An 18,580-nucleotide genomic window follows, 5' to 3' on the forward strand; every position below is an offset into this window, starting at 1 on the left:
AGTTAACAGGAACAGTGGAGGTTCAGATAAGGTCTGGAAGATCAAGCAAAATTTCAGTGCGAGCTGCTCATAGGATTGCTAGAGAGGCAAATAAGAACCCCCACTTGACTGCAAAACACCTTTAGAAAGATTTAGCAGTCTTGGGAGTTGTGGTAAATTATTCTACTGTTCAGAGACAAAAATATGGCCTTCATGGAAGAGTCATCAGAAGAAAACCTCTCCTGCATCCTCACCATAAAATTCAGCGTTAGAAGTATGCAAAAGAATAACAAGCCTGATGCATTTTGGAAACCGATGAGGTTAAAATAGGACTCTTTGGCCACAATGATCAAAGGTATGTGTGAAGAAAAAAGGGCTCAGAATTTCATGAAAAGAATATCTCGCCAACCATTAAGCATGGTGGTAGATCAATCATACTTTGGGTTGTGTTGCAGCCAATGGCACAGGGAACATTTCAAGGGAAGAGGGAAGAATGGATTAATGAAATTTCAATAAATTCTTGATGCAAACATAACACCATCTGTAAAAAACCTGAAGCTAAAAAGAGGATGGCTTCTACAGATGGATAATGATCCTAAACACACATCAAAATCCATAATAGACTACCTCAAAAGGCACAAGCTGAAGGTTTTACAGTGGCCCTCACAGTCCGATGATCTGAACATCATTGAAAATCTGTGGCTAGACCTCAAAATAGCAGTGCATGCATGACGACCCAGGAATCTCACAGAACTGGAAGAATTTTCCAAGGAAGAATGGATGAAAATGCCTCAAACAAGAATAAAAAGACTCTTGGCAGGCTACAAAAAGTGTTTACAAGCTGTGATACTTTCAAAACGGGGTGCTACTGGTTGCTAACCATGCAGGGAGCCCAAACTTTTGCATCAGCCCATTTTTCCTTTTTGTAATTTTAAACTGTAAAAGATGACAATATTTTTTTTTTTGCCTAAAATACAAAAGAAATGTGTCATCTTTAACTTTAGGCCTTTTAGAAATCATTTCATCTTCAACTGGCTGAACTGTTCACAATAACAGTAATTTTGACCAGGGGAGGGGGGGCGAACTTTTACATGCCACTGTATACTTTCTGAAAAAAAAAACTGGAAACAATACACCCAGTATTTCCCATCAATCAGATTTTAATTTTGGCTCATACCCTTTAAATTTCAACAGCATACAGCATTTTAGAAAGCAAGATCATTTCAATTACCTTATATAAAAAAATTCTCCAGCTGCTGCCGCCAGTGGCCTGTGAGAGGCAAACACAAACTGGTACAAGGTTTCACACTCCTCAGTGGTGAATAGATCTTCACAATTCCTGTGAGAAGAATGGACAGCATCCATTATCTCATTTCAATGTCACAACAAAGACCAATAAATTCATTGTTCAGCTATACAATCCAAGTGATTCTTCACTGTGTCCAAAGACTTCATGTCCCCTCTGCTGCACGCTGGCAGTGCCACTCAGATGAGCCCCTCTCTGGTATGGAGGCTTTTTTGTTTTATTCTCACTATACCAGAATTTTATACATTTCTGTACCGCAATAATATATCAATTGAGTAAGCAGCATATTGTATGACTTAAAAGTTATTGAGATAGAAATGCAGACATTTTTTATAAAATATAAAAATAAAATTTTGCTTTTTTTAGAACTTTTACTTTGTGGTAAGAATGACCAGGTGACTTTTTTACGGGGTAATACAGTTACTAAATTTATATATATTTTTTTATTTTTCTATACTTTTTTTCAGAACAGCAGCAACTGGAGTTAGCTCTGATCGCTGCTGTATATTTAATAAAATTGGCTTTAGTCACCATAATTTGAGACCACATGATTATACGGATTTCTTATAATTCCTATTTTTGGGAAAGTAAAGTAAAAAAAAAATCAACTGTAATTACGATTTGTTTTACTTGCACTTTTTTGCAATATGGGATGTAAATCTTGATATTTTTGTAGTTTGGACAATTACACAAGCAATGATACTAAATAGGTTATCATTTTAAATTCTTTTAGATTTTGCCATTTATGTTTCGGGAAAAAGGGAGTGATTTTGTTTTTGCATTTTTGCTTTGTCCTCTACTTCCAACAGCCTCACATATTTTTTATTGTTGAATCAACATAGTCCCATGAGGGTTTTTATTTTGTGGGACAAGTTGTAGATTTAAATAACCCCATCAATTTTACCATACAATGTACTGGAAAGCAGAAAAAAATATAAGTCTGGTGAAATAGTGAAAGCAAACACAATTCCGCTATTATTTTTTGGGTTTCTGCTTTTATGGCATTCATTGAGCAGTAAAAATTACCTGGCAGCAAAAATAAGGCGCGTTTTGTTTTTACATATATTATAGTGGTTAGGATAAAATTCAGAACTTTGTAAAAAAAAATTATTTGAGTTGTTGCTTTCTGAGACCTGTGTGAGGGCTTGCTTTTTGTGTGGCCAACTATCATTTTTATTATTGATACCATTTTGAGGTAAATACAATGTTTTAGTTGCTTTTTATTGCATGTTTGGGAGTGAAGTGAAGAGACATCATTATAGTCATTATCGATTGGTAACTGTTGTGTACATAATACAGAAGCTATGTTTTAGTTAAAAGCATGACATCTCATGATAACCAGGACTGTGGAGTCAGAGTCTTTGTCCATTTTGGTGGAGTCGGAATAAAATGGACCGACTCTGACTTCTAAAACATATAATACATGGGGTACAGTAGTACAATGCAGGATGTGTTGTAAATGTTTTCATAAGAATTTGGGAAAGTTATGAAGTGTCCTATAAATGTCTATACTGTTCCTGATCTAAGGATCTAGGCTTTTAGTGGAGATGAATCTATGCTGCACTTTATGTACACGCTCAGTAGTGAGGTCGTGCTGTGGAGTCGGAGTAGTGGAGTCGGAGTTGGAGTCGGGTATCAGGGAAATTGAGGAGTCAGAGTCGGAGGTTTGGCTTACCCACTCCACAGCCCTGATAACACGCAAGTCCTTGGTCTTTGCCAACGAGGGGGGACCTAGAGGGTTTGGGATCCTGCTATGCATGCCAAGCGCTCCCAACCTGGACGTTCGGGCGCAATTTTTGATAGAAAGTCGAGTCCATTAGGATGGCATTAGGGGCACATCTGTACATTTTTTCTAATTAATCCGTTCCCGACATATGAAGTATGTATATGTCATTGTCAGGAAGGACTTCCCGACCAATACAGAGGGCTGTGCGCGAGCGATTGCCGCGGGTGTCACATGAGCCTGACAGCTGACACCCGGGACTCAGTGCCAGTAGCGAATAACCCCTATATAAGCGCTCAGCGTAGAGCACCGGAAAAATGTGATCCAAAATGTTATGTAAAATGTTCCTAACAAAAACTTCAAATCAATTCACAAAAAAAAGCAAGCCCCCACTCAGGTCCATCATTTCTCAAAGAAAATATAGGGGCTTTCACGTTACTGGAAGCACAAAAGCTCTGGAAAAGCGCTATAGCTCCTCGCCCCTCAAAAGAAATTCAGAAAATTTTGCGATCGCAAATCCAAATGCCCCCCCTCCCTTCTGAGCCCCATAGTGTGTCTAAACTACATTTAGCATCCATATGTTTGGCATTTCTGTAGCGATGAGAGCACACCTAATTTACAGGTGCGTGTCTATACTGGTCACTGCAACAGAAGTTTGCAATTTTCACTCAGCAACATCCACTGCTGCTTGTTTCTGGAAAAGACCCATGGAGTCAAAATCGTCAGTACACCTGTAGATAAATTCCCAAAAGGGTTTAATTTCCAAAATGGTGACACTTAAGGGGGGATTCTGCTATTCTAGCACTTAGGGGCTCTGTATATGGAGTCCGCAAACTATTCAAGAAAAATCTGCGCTTCAGGAGGCAAATAGTTATCCGTCCCTTCCGAGTCTCACCGTACTGTACAGCCACATATGGGGTATTTCAACATTCAGCAGAAATTGTGGGACAAATTTTGGTGCAATTTGTACCCATTTCCCAGTGTGAAAATGTAAAATCTGGGGCTAAAACTAAATATTGGTGGTAAAAATGTAATTGTTTTTTTTCTTCTCTGCCCAAATGGTATAAAATTCTGTGACCCACCTGTGGTGTCAGGTGTCAATATGATCACTGCACCCATAGATGGATTCATTGAAAGGTGTAGTTTGTAAAATGGGGTCTCTTGTGGGGGGTCCGCTGTTCTGGCACCTCAGGGGCTCTGCCAGTGTGACATGGCACCCTCAAACCAGTCCAGCAAAATCTGAACTCCAATATGGTGCTCCTTCTCATCTGAGCTTTGCACTGTGCTTCAAAAGTAGTTTTTGACCACATATGGTGTATCAGCGTACACAGGAAAAATGGCACAAAAAATTTTGAGGTCCATTTTCTCCTGCTATCATTGTGAAAATGAAAAAAGTTTGGGCTAAAACATTTATGTGGGAAAAATATATATTTTTTTCATTTTTACAGATCCACGTTGTAAAATTCTGTGAAGCACCTGTGGGTTCAAGGTGCTCACCACACATCTAAATAAATTCCCTGAGGGGTCTAGTTTCCAAAATTGTGTCACTTGTGGGGGGTTTACACTGTTTAGGCACATCAGGGGCTCTCCAAACGTGACATGTTGTCCGCTAATTAAATTTTGCATTCAAACAGTCAAATGGCGCTCCTTCCCTTCCGAGCCCTTGCCGTGCACCCAAACAGTAGTTTTCCCCCACATATGGGGTATCGGCATGTTCAGGAGAAATTGCACTACAAATTTTGGGGTCTATTTTCTTCTGTGAAAATTGAAAAATTTGGTTCTAAAGTTAAATTTTTGTGAAAAAAAGTCAAATGTTCATTTTTTATTTCCACGTTCCATTAATTCCTGTGAAGCACCTGAAGGGTTAATAAACTTCTTGAGTGTGGTTTTGAGCACCTTGAGGGGTGAAGTTTTTAGAATGGTGTCACTTTTGGGTATTTTCTGTCATATAGACCCCTCAAGGTCACTTCAAAATGTGATGTGGTCCCTAAAAAAAAATTATTTTTTAAATTTTGTTGTAAAAATTAGAAATCGCTGTTCAACTTTTAACCCTCCTAACTTCCTAGCAAAAAAAAAATTGTTTCCAAAATTGTGCTGATGTAAAGTAGATATGTGGGAAATGTTATTTTATTAACTATTTTGTGTGACAGAACTCTCTGACTTAAGGGCATAAAAATTGAAAGTTTGAAAATTGCAACATTTTCCAAATGTATTTTTTTTTCACAAATAAACGCAAATCATATCGAATAAATGTTACCCTTTCATGAAGTACAATATGTCGCAAGAAAACAATCTCTAAATCAGTGACATCTGTTGAAGCGTTCCAGAGTTATAACCTCATAAAGTGACAGTGGTCAGAATTGTAACATTGGGCCCAGTCATGAAGGTGAAAACAGGCTCGGGGGTGAAGGGGTTAATGTTATTCTCTAAAATCACCTGTCTCAGGCTGCCCACTGCTTTAAAAATAAAATAAAATGACAGCCGCAGACAATGATTAATGTAACCATTGATTTTACAGGAGCTACTGTGTGACCAAATATCACTGTAGAGTACTACTGCAATAGCTCGTCAGCTTATTACATAAGCGTCTATGAACTCTGGCTCAGTTAGCCATCTGACAGAACTGCTTACTAGGAAAAAAGTCATTACTGAAAGACAGTGACATCCTCCAGATGATGGGCAGCCATTAATACCGAGGTGTTCGGCTCATACAAGACCTCTATATACACCACTATGTAATGACGGGAAATCACTGTCTCCTTTCGCCTGACAATCGTGGATCTCTCCGATCTATCATACACATTTTGCTTCTGGCGGTTTCTAGATCTTCAGAATTTCCAAGTAACATTACAGGGAGACATAGTGTAAAAAAAAAATTCAAATGAGAAACGAGTATTGAATTTTTTGCAAAAATGAAGTGTAATTGACATTTGTTTCGATGTATCTGTAATCATAATGAGCCGCCTTTCCTTACCACCTATTTGGCCCCACATCCTATTCTCTTTAAGTCCTAGAATATCATGGCAGTGTGGGGGTGACACGCTAACCCGTGAATGTTTCCCTGAGCAGAACTGTCAGACCACCAGAAAACGTGTCATATAACGGGTATAATAGCAGAACTTCCTTCCATTTCAAAGTTTCATACAGCAAATACCCAGACTTCTTGGTTACTCCACAATTCTCCTATTTCACAGAAATTCGCTGTGTCAAATGCCTTATTTCTGATTTAGACTGATTTTCAAAAGGTTGTTACTGACACTGCCGCCATTCACTGTATCTTATGCCAATCAGATGAGCAGGCAGATTGCACTTTTTTTTTACAAAATGTATTCAAAAAGGCATAGGCTTTGAGCAAGAATACATTGCCATAATTTTGAATTAATTAAATAACTGTGACAAACTCCATTTCCTTGAAGATCACATTTGCTAATTTTTTGGGTAGTTTTTGGGAAAAACTGTGGTTAGTGTGATCAGTAACTGTGGCTCAGAGATGTCACTAGTAGTGTTGAGCATTCCGATACTGAAATATCGGGTATCGGCCGATATTCACTGTATCGGAATTCCGATACTTAATTCCGATACTTTTATAATATCGAATACCGGAATCGGAAGTTCCCATAATGCCTGCGCTCTGCAGTGTCTGTGAAGGATGACAAGCTGGGTGGCAGCGCTCAGCTGCGATCCAGCTTGTCATCAGAATGCCATCCCAGCGTGGGAGAATTCTCCTGATTGTTTAAAAGCCGGCGCGCGGTAAAAAGCCGCCGGCTTTTAAACAATCACGCAGCCCCATACTGCTTCCCCGCAGCCTCCCACCCCGATCCTCCGCTCCCCTCGCCACCTCCCATCCCGATCGTAAATTAGGACCGGGCGGGGAGCGCAGCACCAAGGAGCGAAGGACCCGGGCGGGGAAGCCGGCAGTGAAAAGACTTCACCGCCGGCTTTCCCGTTCTGTGCTGCGCTTTCCCGCCGGTTATTTCAAATGAACAGCTGAGGTATCAGGTGATGCCGATCAGCTGTTCATTTGAAGTAGCCGCGGTGCCCTCAGAGGGTTCATGTGAGTTCATGCTTCACTGCATTGCATGAACTCACATGAACTTTCCCACGGCCGCACAGGTCAGCCTCACCTCCCAGACCCGTCATGATTAGTGTGTGCGGGGTGTGTGTGTGTGTGTGCGCGGGGTGTGTGTGTGTGCGGGGTGTGTGTGTGTGCGGGGTGTGTGTGTGCGGGGTGTGTGTGTGTGTGTGTGCGGGGTGTGTGTGTGTGCGGGGTGTGTGTGTGTGCGGGGTGTGTGTGTGTGCGGGGTGTGTGTGTGTGCGGGGTGTGTGTGTGTGCGGGGTGTGTGTGTGTGCGGGTGTGTGTGTGCGGGGTGTGTGTGTGCGGGGTGTGTGTGTGCGGGTGTGTGTGCGGGCAGACATAGGCCGATGTGACACTACTACTCCCATCGGCCTATGTCTGTCCCCCGTCCACTCGTGCCAGCAGGATCAGCTCAATGGGAGCAGTAGTTCCCATCAGCCTGATCCTGCTATTTAAATTGCCCTACTGTGTCCCCAATAAATGTTAAATACATGTCATTGGTGGCCAGTGGTTACCTAAAAGAAATTAGTTCATACATTACCTGTCCCCGCCGATCGCCACCTAAAATAAAGTAAAAAATAAAAAACTACACCTATACTCACCAAGACACCTAATTCCCCGAAGCCATCGATCTCCTGTAATAAAATATAAAATAATAAACCACAACCTTATCCTTACCCCTCCGTAGTAGTCCACGAGTGTCCCACGAAGATCTCCAGTTCAGAGCAGCCACATAGAATGTGACCGCTCTGAACCGCTGCCGCCGCTAGAATGACGGGGCCGTAAGGGTTCACCGGAGTTCAGGCAGCGCTGCTCCGGTTAGCTCCTTTACGGCACTGCTGTATCGTGAGAAATTCCCACGGTACAGCACTGCCGTAAAGGAGGTCTCCGGAGCTGCGCTGCCTGAATGCACTCCGGTGACCTCAGTCAGTGGCTCCCGCTGCCGGGAGCGGACGTGTTCCCGGCAGCCTGAGCTTACAGCAGCCATGCACAGCTGTCACCATCTCCAGATGTGACAGCTGTGCATGGGAGATCAGCGCAGGAACGTGGACAGGTAACTATTTTTTTTTTAGTAAACTAAGAATTAAATAAAATGGTGTTTTATTTCAAATAAATTATTTTTTTCTGGGTGTAGTGTGTTTTTTCTTTTTAACACTTTGTAGGTTAGTAATGGGGGTGTCATATAGACGGCCATCATTACTAACCTGGGCTTCATGGCAGCTGGCGCTGACATGAACCCCACCACTATTACCCCCTGCCACCGCACCAGGGCAGCGTGGAAGAGCGAGGCTAAGTGCCAGAATTGGCGCATCCTATGGATGCGCCATTTCTGGGGCGGCTGACGGCTGGTGTTTCTAGCCTGGGAGGGGGCCAATATTCATGGCACCCTTCCTGAGCTATTAATATCAGCCCCCAGCTGTCTGCCTAGCCTTTGCTAGCTATTAAAATAGAGGGGACCCCACGTCATTTTTTTTTGGGGGGTCCCCCATTTTAATAGCTAGTAAAGGCTAGGTATTCAGCTGGGGGCTGATATTAGTAGCCTGGGAAGCTCCGTGGGTTTTACCCCCTTCCCAGGCTTCAAACATCTGCCCCAGCCGTCTGCTTAACCTCCGCTAGAGACTAAAATTATGGGGGATCCCACGCCATTTTTTTTTTAAATAAATCCTTTATTTTAACACTAAATGACATTTGAGGACTTAATAAAGATGCAGTCCCTAAATTATTATTTATTTTTTAATAAATTTTTCCCAAAACTTTTGACGTGGGCTTCGCCATATTTTTGTATGCCAGCCAGGTACAGCATCCAGCTTCTATGAACGCGCCATTTTCCGGGGCGGCCGCGGACTGCAATTTTCAGCGGGGGGGGGAGGGCAAAAAGCTTGGGCCTCCCTGCGCTGCAGATTCCATCCCCCAGCTGCCTAGTTGTACCTGGCTGGACACAAAAATAGGGAGAAGCTCCACGTTTTTTTTTTTTTAATTATTTCATGAAATTCATGGAATAATTAAGAAAAAAAGGGCTTCCCTATATTGTTGTGTCCGGCTAGGTACAAATAGGCAGCTGGTGGTTGGGGGCAGCCCGTTCCTGCCTGCTGTACCTGGCTGGACACAAATATAGTGTGAAGCCCCACGTCAATTTTTTTTTAATTATTTCAGGAAATTCATGAAATAATTAAAAAAAAATTATGTGGGGCTTCGCCCTATAATTGTGTCCAGCCAGGTACAGCAGGCAGGAACGGGCTGCCCCCAACCACCAGCTGCCTATTTGTACCTAGCCGGACACAACAATATAGGGAAGCCCTTTTTTTCTTAATTATTCCATGAATTTCATGAAATAATTAAAAAAAAAAATGTGTGGCGCTTCGCCCTATTTTTGTGTCCAGCCAGGTACAACTAGGCAGCTGGGGGCTGGAATCTGCAGCGCAGGGAGACCCAAGCTTTCTGGGTCCCACCCGCTGCAAATTGCAGTCCGCAGCCGCCCCGGAAAATGGCGCGTTCATAGAAGCGCCATCTTCTGGCGCTGTACCCAACTCATCCAGGGCCCTGGTGCGGTGGCTCACTGGGTAATAAAGGGGTTAAGGCCAGCTTGGCATTATCAGCTGGCCCTAAGCCCGAAATTCATGGGGTCACGCCAATATTAGACATGACCGCCATGAATTTCTAGTAAAGTATTTAAAAAAAACACAAACACCCAGAAAAAAGTCCTTTAATTGAAATAAAGACACAATTCTTTATTGTTCTAAATTAAACCATACTTACCGCCACACCCATTCCAGCTGAAGCCAACGATCTCCTGCAATAAAAGTAAAATAATAAAGCAACCTCATCCTTACCTTTCCATGGTTCCCAGGACAGCTTCAGCTCTGCTACATCGAGATGACAGGCTGGACCGCAGCAGAACGCTGCCATCCAGCCTGTCATCCCGCGGACACTGAGAAGCGCAGGCATGCTTGCGCTCCTCAGTGTCTTTCTGTGACGTCATCCAGATGAGCCGAGGTCATGTCCAATGAACTCAGCTCACCTCATGCACGTCACTGACAGCGTGGGAAAATTCTCCTGCACTCAGCGCTTCAGCGTGAGAATTCTCCCACGCTGTCAGTGACGTGCATGAGGTGCGCCGAGTTCATGGGACATGACCTCACCTCATGCACGTCACTGACAGCGTGGGAAAATTCTCACGCTGAAGCGCTGAGTGCAGGAGAATTCTCCCACGCTGTCAGTGACGTACATGAGGTGAGCCGAGTTCATTGTCGGCTCATCTGGATGCCGTCACAGCCAGACACTGAGGAGTGGAAGTATGCCTGCGCTTCTCAGTGTCTGCGGGATGACAGGCTGGATGGCAGCGTTCTGCTGCGGTCCAGCCTGTCATCTCGATGTAGCAGAGCTGGAGCCGTCGTGGGAGCCATGGAAAGGTAAGGATGAGGTTGCTTTATTATTTTTCTTTTATTGCAGGAGATCGTTGGCTTCAGCTGGAATGGGCGTGATGGTAAGTATGGTTTAATTTAGAACAATAAAGAATTGTGTGTTTATTTCAATTAAAGGACTTTTTTCTGGGTGTTTGTGTTTTTTTTAAATACTTTACTAGAAATTCATGGTGGTCATGTCTAATATTGGCGTGACCCCATGAATTTCGGGCTTAGGGCCAGCTGATAATGCCAAGCTGGCCTTAACCCCTTTATTACCCAGTGAGCCACCGCATCAGGGCCCTGGATGAGTTGGGTACAGCGCCAGAAGATGGCGCTTCTATGAACGCGCCATTTTCCGGGGCGGCTGCGGACTGCAATTTGCAGCGGGTGGGGCCCAGAAAGCTTGGGCCTCCCTGCGCTGCAGATTCCAGCCCCCAGCTGCCTAGTTGTACCTGGCTGGACACAAAAATAGGGCGAAGCTCCACGTTTTTTTTTTTTTAAATTCATGAAATTCATGGAATAATTCAGAAAAAAAGGGCTTCCCTATATTGTTGTGTCCGGCTAGGTACAAATAGGCTGCTGGTGGTTGGGGGCAGCCCGTTCCTGCCTGCTGTACCTGACTGGACACAAATATAGGGCGAAGCCCCACATCAATTTTTTTAAATTATTTCATGAATTTCCTGAAATGATTTAAAAAAAATTGACGTGGGGCTTCGCACTATATTTGTGTCCAGCCAGGTACAGCAGGCAGGAACGGGCTGCCCCCAACCACCAGCTGCCTATTTGTACCTGGTTGGACACAACAATATAGGGAAGCCCTTTTTTTCTTAATTATTTCATGAATTTCATGAAATAATTAAAAAAAAAAAATACGTGAAGCTTCTCCCTATTTTTGTGTCCAGCCAGGTACAACTAGGCAGCTGGGGGATGGAATCTGCAGCGCAGGGAGGCCCAAGCTTTCTGCCCCCCCCCCTCCCCCCGCTGAAAATTGCAGTGCGCAGCCACCCCGGAAAATGGCGCGTTCATAGAAGCTGGATGCTGTACCTGGCTGGCATACAAAAATATGGCGAAGCCCACGTCAAAAGTTTTGGGAAAAATTAATTAAAAAATAAATAATAATTTAGGGACTGCATCTTTATTAACTCCTCAAATGTCATTTAGTGTTAAAATAAAGGACTTATTTTAAAAAAAATTGACGTGGGGCTTCGCCCTATATTTGTGTCCAGCCAGGTACAGCAGGCAGGAACAGGCTGCCCCCAACCACCAGCTGCCTATTTGTACCTGGCCGGACACAACAATATAGGGAAGCCCTTTTTTTTCTTAATTATTCCATGAATTTCATGAAATAATTTAAAAAAAAAATGCGTGGGGCTTCGCCCTATTTTTGTGCCCAGCCAGATACAACTAGGCAGCTGGGGGCTGGAATCCGCAGCGCAGGGAGACCCAAGCTTTCTGGGCCACCCCCGCTGCAAATTGCAGTCCGCAGCCGCCCCAGAAAATGGCGCGTTCATAGAAGCGCCATCTTCTGGCGCTGTACCCAACTCATCCAGGGCCCTGGTGCGGTGGCTCACTGGGTAATAAAGGGGTTAAGGCCAGCTTGGCATTATCAGCTGGCCCTAAGCCCAAAATTCATGGGGTCACGCCAATATTAGACATGACCACCATGAATTTCTAGTAAAGTATTTAAAAAAACACAACACCCAGAAAAAAGTCCTTTAATTGAAATAAACACACAATTCTTTATTGTTCTAAATTAAACCATACTTACCATCACGCCCATTCCAGCTGAAGCCAACGATCTCCTGCAATAAAAGTAAAATAATAAAGCAACCTCATCCTTACCTTTCCATGGTTCCCATGACAGCTTCAGCTCTGCTACATCGAGATGACAGGCTGGACCGCAGCAGAACGCTGCCATCCATCCTGTCATCCCGCAGACACTGAGAAGCGCAGGCATACTTCCACTCCTCAGTGTCTGGCTGTGACGGCATCCAGATGAGCCGAGGTCATGTCCAATGAACTCCGCTCACTTCATGTACGTCACTGACAGCGTGGGAAAATTCTCCTGCACTCAGCACTTCAGCGTGAGAATTTTCCCACGCTGTCAGTGACGTGCATGAGGTGAGCTGAGTTCATTGGACATGACCTCACCTCATGTATGTCACTGACAGCGTGGGAGAATTCTCACGCTGAAGCGCTGAGTGCAGGAGAATTTTCCCACGCTGTCAGTGACGTGCATGAGGTGAGCTGAGTTCATTGGACATGAACTCGGCTCATCTGGATGACGTCACAGAGAGACACTGAGGAGCGCAAGCAAGCCTGCGCTTCTCAGTGTCTGCGGGATGACAGGCTGGATGGCGGCGTTCTGCTGCGGTCCAGCCTGTCATCTCGATGTAGCAGAGCTGGAGCTGTCCTGGGAACCATCGAAAGGTAAGGATGAGGTTGCTTTATTATTTTTCTTTTATTGCAGGAGATCGTTGGCTTCAGCTGGAATGGGCGTGATGGTAAGTATGGTTTAATTTAGAACAATAAAGAATTGTGTCTTTATTTCAATTAAAGGACTTTACTCTGGGTGTTTGTGTTTTCTTTTAACTTTGACTATGGGGTTAGTAATGGGGGTGTCTTATAGACGCCTCTCCATTACTAACCTGGGCTTGATGTCAGCTGGCATTATAAGCTGACATCAACCCCAACCCTATTACCCCCTGCCACCGCACCAGGGCAGCGTGGAAGAGCGAGGCTAAGTGCCAGAATTGGCGCATCCTATGGATGCGCCATTTCTGGGGCGGCTGACGGCTGGTGTTTCTAGCCTGGGAGGGGGCCAATATTCATGGCACCCTTCCTGGGCTATTAATATCAGCCCCCAGCTGTCTGCCTAGCCTGTGCTAGCTATTAAATTAGGGGGGACCCCACGTCATTTTTTTGGGGGGGTCCCCCATTTTAATAGCTAGTAAAGGCTAGGTATTCAGCTGGGGGCTGATATTAGTAGCCTGGGAAGCTCCGTGGGTATTACCCCCTTCCCAGGCTTCAAACATTTGCCCCAGCTGTCTGCTTAACCTCCGCTAGAGCCTAAAATTAAGGGGAACCCCACGCCAATTTTTTTTTAAATAAATCCTTTATTTTAACACTAAATGACAAGTACAGTAATCAACACTGTCACTGTACTTCATATATATGTGACTGACATGTTTCTATCTATCTAATCTATGTGTGAAGCTCTATTCCTTCTATTCTAAATTGTCGGGTACAGATGCTGAATTGCCGGCCGGCTTTTTTAAAGAGACGGTGCACGAAAACACTAATATTTTTTTTAATAAATCCTTTACACTAAATGACAAGTACAGTAACCAACACTGTCACTGTACTTCATATATATGTGACTGACATGTTTCTATCTATCTAATCTATGTGTGAAGCTCTATTCTTTCTGTTGTAAATTGTCGGGTACCGGTGAATGCCGCTGATGAATTGCCGGCTTTTCATGTCATTCTACATTATTCTTAGTTGTTTTACTTCATGTAGAATTAACCTACAAGGAAAGAAAGGGTTTATTTTCATTCCGATATTTGTGTCCCATTGACTTGCATTGGTTTCCGGTATCGGAATCGGCGATATCCGATACTTTTTGGGTATCGGCCCGATCCAATCCGATACGATATTTCCTGATATCGGAAGGTATCGCTCAACACTAGTCACTAGTACAAACTGATACTGGCATTCACTCTTTAGTAAATAAAGATCTTCTACTGCCCCCTAGTGACAGATCATGTCATTACAACTGTGACAAATTAAAGTGTTACTTACATAGTGCCATGATAGTCCACTGCGTTTTGCAGACATTATCATCACTGTCCCCATTTGGGCTCAAAATCTAGATTCCCTATCAGTATGCAGTGTGGGAGGAACCAGAGTACCCAGAGGAAGTCCACACAAACATAGGGAGATATTACAAATTAATAAGGAGGTATATAATTTTAGTGTATACTAAATAGCTATAAGCAGCACACCGTGATAACACAGCGTATCAAGGCAAAACCAGAGCAGCAACTTAAGTGGCAAGCAAAGATCCACCATCAGTTACGTTTGGTATAAGGTTTCTTTTTAAAGCAATTAAAGGGAGCCTGTATCGCTGAGCAGAAGATATATAGGTTTGTGGGAAAGGATTCAGTGTAACTTGCATTTTATTTATTGAAATCCCAGTGGGCGGTCCTACTCAGTGATTGACAGCTATATCGTCATATAGTCATATAGGGAAGACTGTCAGTCACTGAGTAGGACCGCCCACTGGACTCATACGCATACAAAGGCCAGGGATTTCAATGTATAAAATTGAGATGTACTTGAAGTCCATTAGACAATTTGAGTAGTAAAGAAAGACTATACATTTATGGCTGTGTGACAAATGTTTTCACCGTCATACAAAGTAATTTAGACAATGCACAGCTTGAAAAGGTAAGCCCCCAGTATAAAATGAGTCTGTCTGGAGCAGATTTTTGGCATTATTGGTAAAAATGTGAACAATACTGTTCTTTTATAATGAAGCTACAAATATAAAAGGAACCATACTATGAAGTCTTGGCCAAATATTTGGCATACACTTTTTCTACTGGTCTCCCTACCACTATTGTGATAAACGTTCATGATAACACATATCTTACACTCTTAGTTATTAAGCTCCAGTTTTATGAATGCTGTTTTTATCTGTAAGTCTACCGAATAGGCATTTTAGGGGCAATTTACAAAATCTAATAAAAGTTGACTACTTCTATCATATTGATGACCAATCTGGCCTTGATGTTAGCTGAGCAGTCGAGTGTAACCAGTGTACAGAGTGGGAGCATCACTGTCCGCACACTGTTTTGTGCCCGCTGCTGGGTACTGAAGATCTGCTCCTTTGCAGTTGAGCAGTACCCAGGAGTAGTCACTAATCAGTGTGACAGAACAGTGATGTTCTCACTCCATACACCGTTTACATCCAACAGTTGCCAGAGGTGATTACAGCTGATCAGTGGTTCTGCCGGCTCTGGACCCTCCCACAGATTTCATATTACTGACTTATGCTAAGGATAGGCCATTAATATGTGAGTAGTGGACAACCCCTTTAAAAAATTCTGTGTACGTTTATAAACATTGCACCTATTGCACCTAGGTATCCCAATGGTTTGTATGCATTCACATTTTGTTGTGTAAAGAGTGTCCACCTATATATTTCCATGGTTACAGATCATACACGTAAAATATCATGAACTGATAAAACATGTACCTTAACATATGGACAAGGAGCTTCATTGATTGAACCGAGACCTCATGATCCTTATCCAGAGTCATTGATATAATGCGATCCTAGATTTTAAATAAGAAAGGAAAGGCATAGACGTTACGAGAAGTTAAAAGTAACTAACACAGTCATGGCCGAAAGTGTTGGCACTCTTGAAATTGTTCCAGAAAATGGAATATTTCTGCCACAAAATTATTGCAACATGTTTTGTTATACACATGTTTATTTCCTTTGTGTGTTTTGGAACAGCACATAATTTCACACAAAACCCCCCAAAGTGGAAAAATGGGCTGGACAAAATTGTTGGCACCCTCAACTTAATATTTGGTCACACATCCTTTGGAATAATTAACTGCAATCACTCGCTTCCTACAACCATCAACAAGCTTCTTTACACCTCTCAACTGGAATTCTGGACCACTGTTTTATTGCAAACTGATCCAGATCTCTCATATTTGAAGGGCGCCTTCTCCCAACAGCAATTTTAAGATCTTCAATTGGATTTAGATCCGGACTCATTGCTGGCCACTTCAGAACTCTCCAACGCTTTGTTTCCATCCATTTCTCTTGAAGTATGTTTGGGGTCATTGTCCTGTTAGAAAGCTGGGTTTGCGTCCTAAATCATGGGTCTTCTGACACTGGGCACTACATTACGACCCAAAATATTTTGGTAATCTTCAGATTTCATGATGCTTTTCACACAGTCATGGCACCCAGTGCCTGAGGCAGCAAAATACCCCCAAAACATCTTTGAACCTCCACCATATTTGACTGTCGGTACTGTGTTCTTTTCTTTGTAGGCATCATTCCATTTTTTGTAGACAGCAGAATGATGTGCTTTACCAAAAAGCTTTATCTTAGTCTCATTTGTCCACAAGACGCTTTGGGTTACTCACATACATTTTGTCAAACTACAGTCTAGCTTTTTTATGTCTCTATGTCAGCAGCAGGGTCCTCTGGGTCTACTGCCATAGAGTTTAATTTCATTCAAATGTCATTCAGATGTCAACCCTAAGCCTGCAGGACAGCTTGAATTTCTTTAGAACTTGATCAGTGCTGCTTATTCACCATCTGGACTATCCTGTGTTGCAACCTTTCATAACATTTTCTCTGCCTTCCACGTCCAGGGAGATTAGCTACAGTGTCATGGGTTGTAAACTTCTTGATTATGTTGCGAACTGTGGAAAAAGGAACATCTAGATCTCTGGAGATGGACTTGTAATCTTGAAATTGGTGATATTTTTCAACACTTTTCGTTCTCAAGTCCTCAGACAGTTCTCTTTTATTCTTTTATGCTTAGTGTGGCATACACAGACACACAATGCAAAAATTGAGTCAACTTCTCCCCTTTTTATCTGGTTTCAGGTGTGAATTTCTTATTGCCTACACCTGTTACTTGCCACAGGTGAGTTTGAACGAGCATCACATGCTTGAAACAAAGTTGATTACCCACAATTTTGAAAAAGTGCCAACAATTTTGTCCGGCCCATTTTTGGAGTTTTGTGTGAAATTATAACCAATCTGCCTTTTTTTTCTCTGTTTTTTTGTGTTGTTCCAATACACACAAAGGAAATAAATATGTGTATAACAAAACATGTGTAATTGCAATAATTTTCTGGGAGAAATACTTCATTTTCTGGAACAATTTCAAGGGTGCAATAAATAATAGATGTAATAAAGAAATACGCATAGAAAAATTGAGGGTGAGATTTTTCAACAGTTTTTAAATTGTGTGAATTATACCTCGTGAACATAACATTTCTCACATTTGCATATTGACACAGAACAATTTGTTACCAAATATAACGTTAGTGTCATTTTCTATCGTATTTACCTTGAATCTTATTGTAAAAAGGTCCATTTTGGAAACAAGATTCTTTTTCTCATAAATGCCTTGCAGTGCAATCAGACTTCTCAAACGTACGTCTGGGACCTGAAAGCAGCCACAAATAATGAAGAACAAAAAGAGCAGTGTAAAATAGATGCAGTTAGGCCGGAGTAATAATGAAGGACTAGTTATTTATTAAGCTGTTCAGGACTGGGCTATTTACCCCTATTCCTAAGCAGGCATATTTTCAGGGGTTTTTTTGTGAATGAGGTTTATTTAAATAATTTTTTCATTTTTATTTCGTGGCACATGGGGCTTTATTTTTATGTAATTTTCATACTCTCTCTTTTAAATGTTTTGCTGATGTCATGCGATTTTGGTGGAAAAGGAAATACATTTCTGTTTTTCACTGTTTTTTTATGACAACAAAAATACATTTTTAATTTTGTTCCCCTTTCTGTAACGAAAAAGAGGAAGCATCGTTCGTGTTTCCTATTACTTTATACACAGCACTTGTTCATTGTGAAAAGGCAGAGATGGAAATAAACCGTCTTTGCCTTCTCTATGACTGTGTCTGACAGCCGGCGGCTCCCTGCTCCTGAATGCAGCTGCTCTACTATGCAGTGATGTTTTAGAACATCACTGCAGAGAACGCAGACCGCCTGGATGTTTAAAGTCTATGAGCAACCCAGAAGAGTCTGCACGCTTATTGGTTTTTATTTTCCTGTTTAAATCACCTGAATTGGCATCTTGAACCATCTATCGTCCCCGCTGTTTCCAATGTTTCGTTCTCCAGCGCTGTACAATTTAATGTGAGATCACAGTACTAAAGACACAAACCTAGGAGAGAATCCTCACTGCAGCCAGTCCCTCTCTGCGTTGCTATTTCAAGGATTTGTCCTCTTTATGTTTAGTTTAATAGATGAGGTTGGGGACATGATTTTGTGGCACTTACTAATATTACAGGTTTAGCTAATGCATATGCAG

General features: G+C 42.5%; 1 protein-coding gene across 3 annotated transcripts in view; it reads right to left on the reverse strand.

Moving 5' to 3' along the window:
- The window catches only part of LOC141207720 (cohesin subunit SA-2-like), a 126,197-nt gene that overhangs the window by 62,181 nt on the left and 45,436 nt on the right, over nucleotides 1-18,580 (reverse strand). For all 3 annotated transcript variants that reach the window (XM_073664433.1, XM_073664432.1, XM_073664434.1), the window contains exons 12-14: nucleotides 17,600-17,698; nucleotides 15,751-15,830; nucleotides 1,211-1,318 (exon numbers count right to left, since the gene is read on the reverse strand). In XM_073664433.1, coding sequence (XP_073520534.1) covers nucleotides 1,211-1,318; nucleotides 15,751-15,830; nucleotides 17,600-17,698 — 287 coding nt within the window. The remainder of the gene's footprint in view (nucleotides 1-1,210; nucleotides 1,319-15,750; nucleotides 15,831-17,599; nucleotides 17,699-18,580) is intronic.

Source organism: Phyllobates terribilis, unplaced genomic scaffold (assembly GCF_046119375.1).
Source record: "Phyllobates terribilis strain yellow unplaced genomic scaffold, ASM4611937v1 Scaffold_2__4_contigs__length_985480577, whole genome shotgun sequence".
NCBI classification, from domain to species: Eukaryota; Metazoa; Chordata; class Amphibia; order Anura; family Dendrobatidae; genus Phyllobates; species Phyllobates terribilis.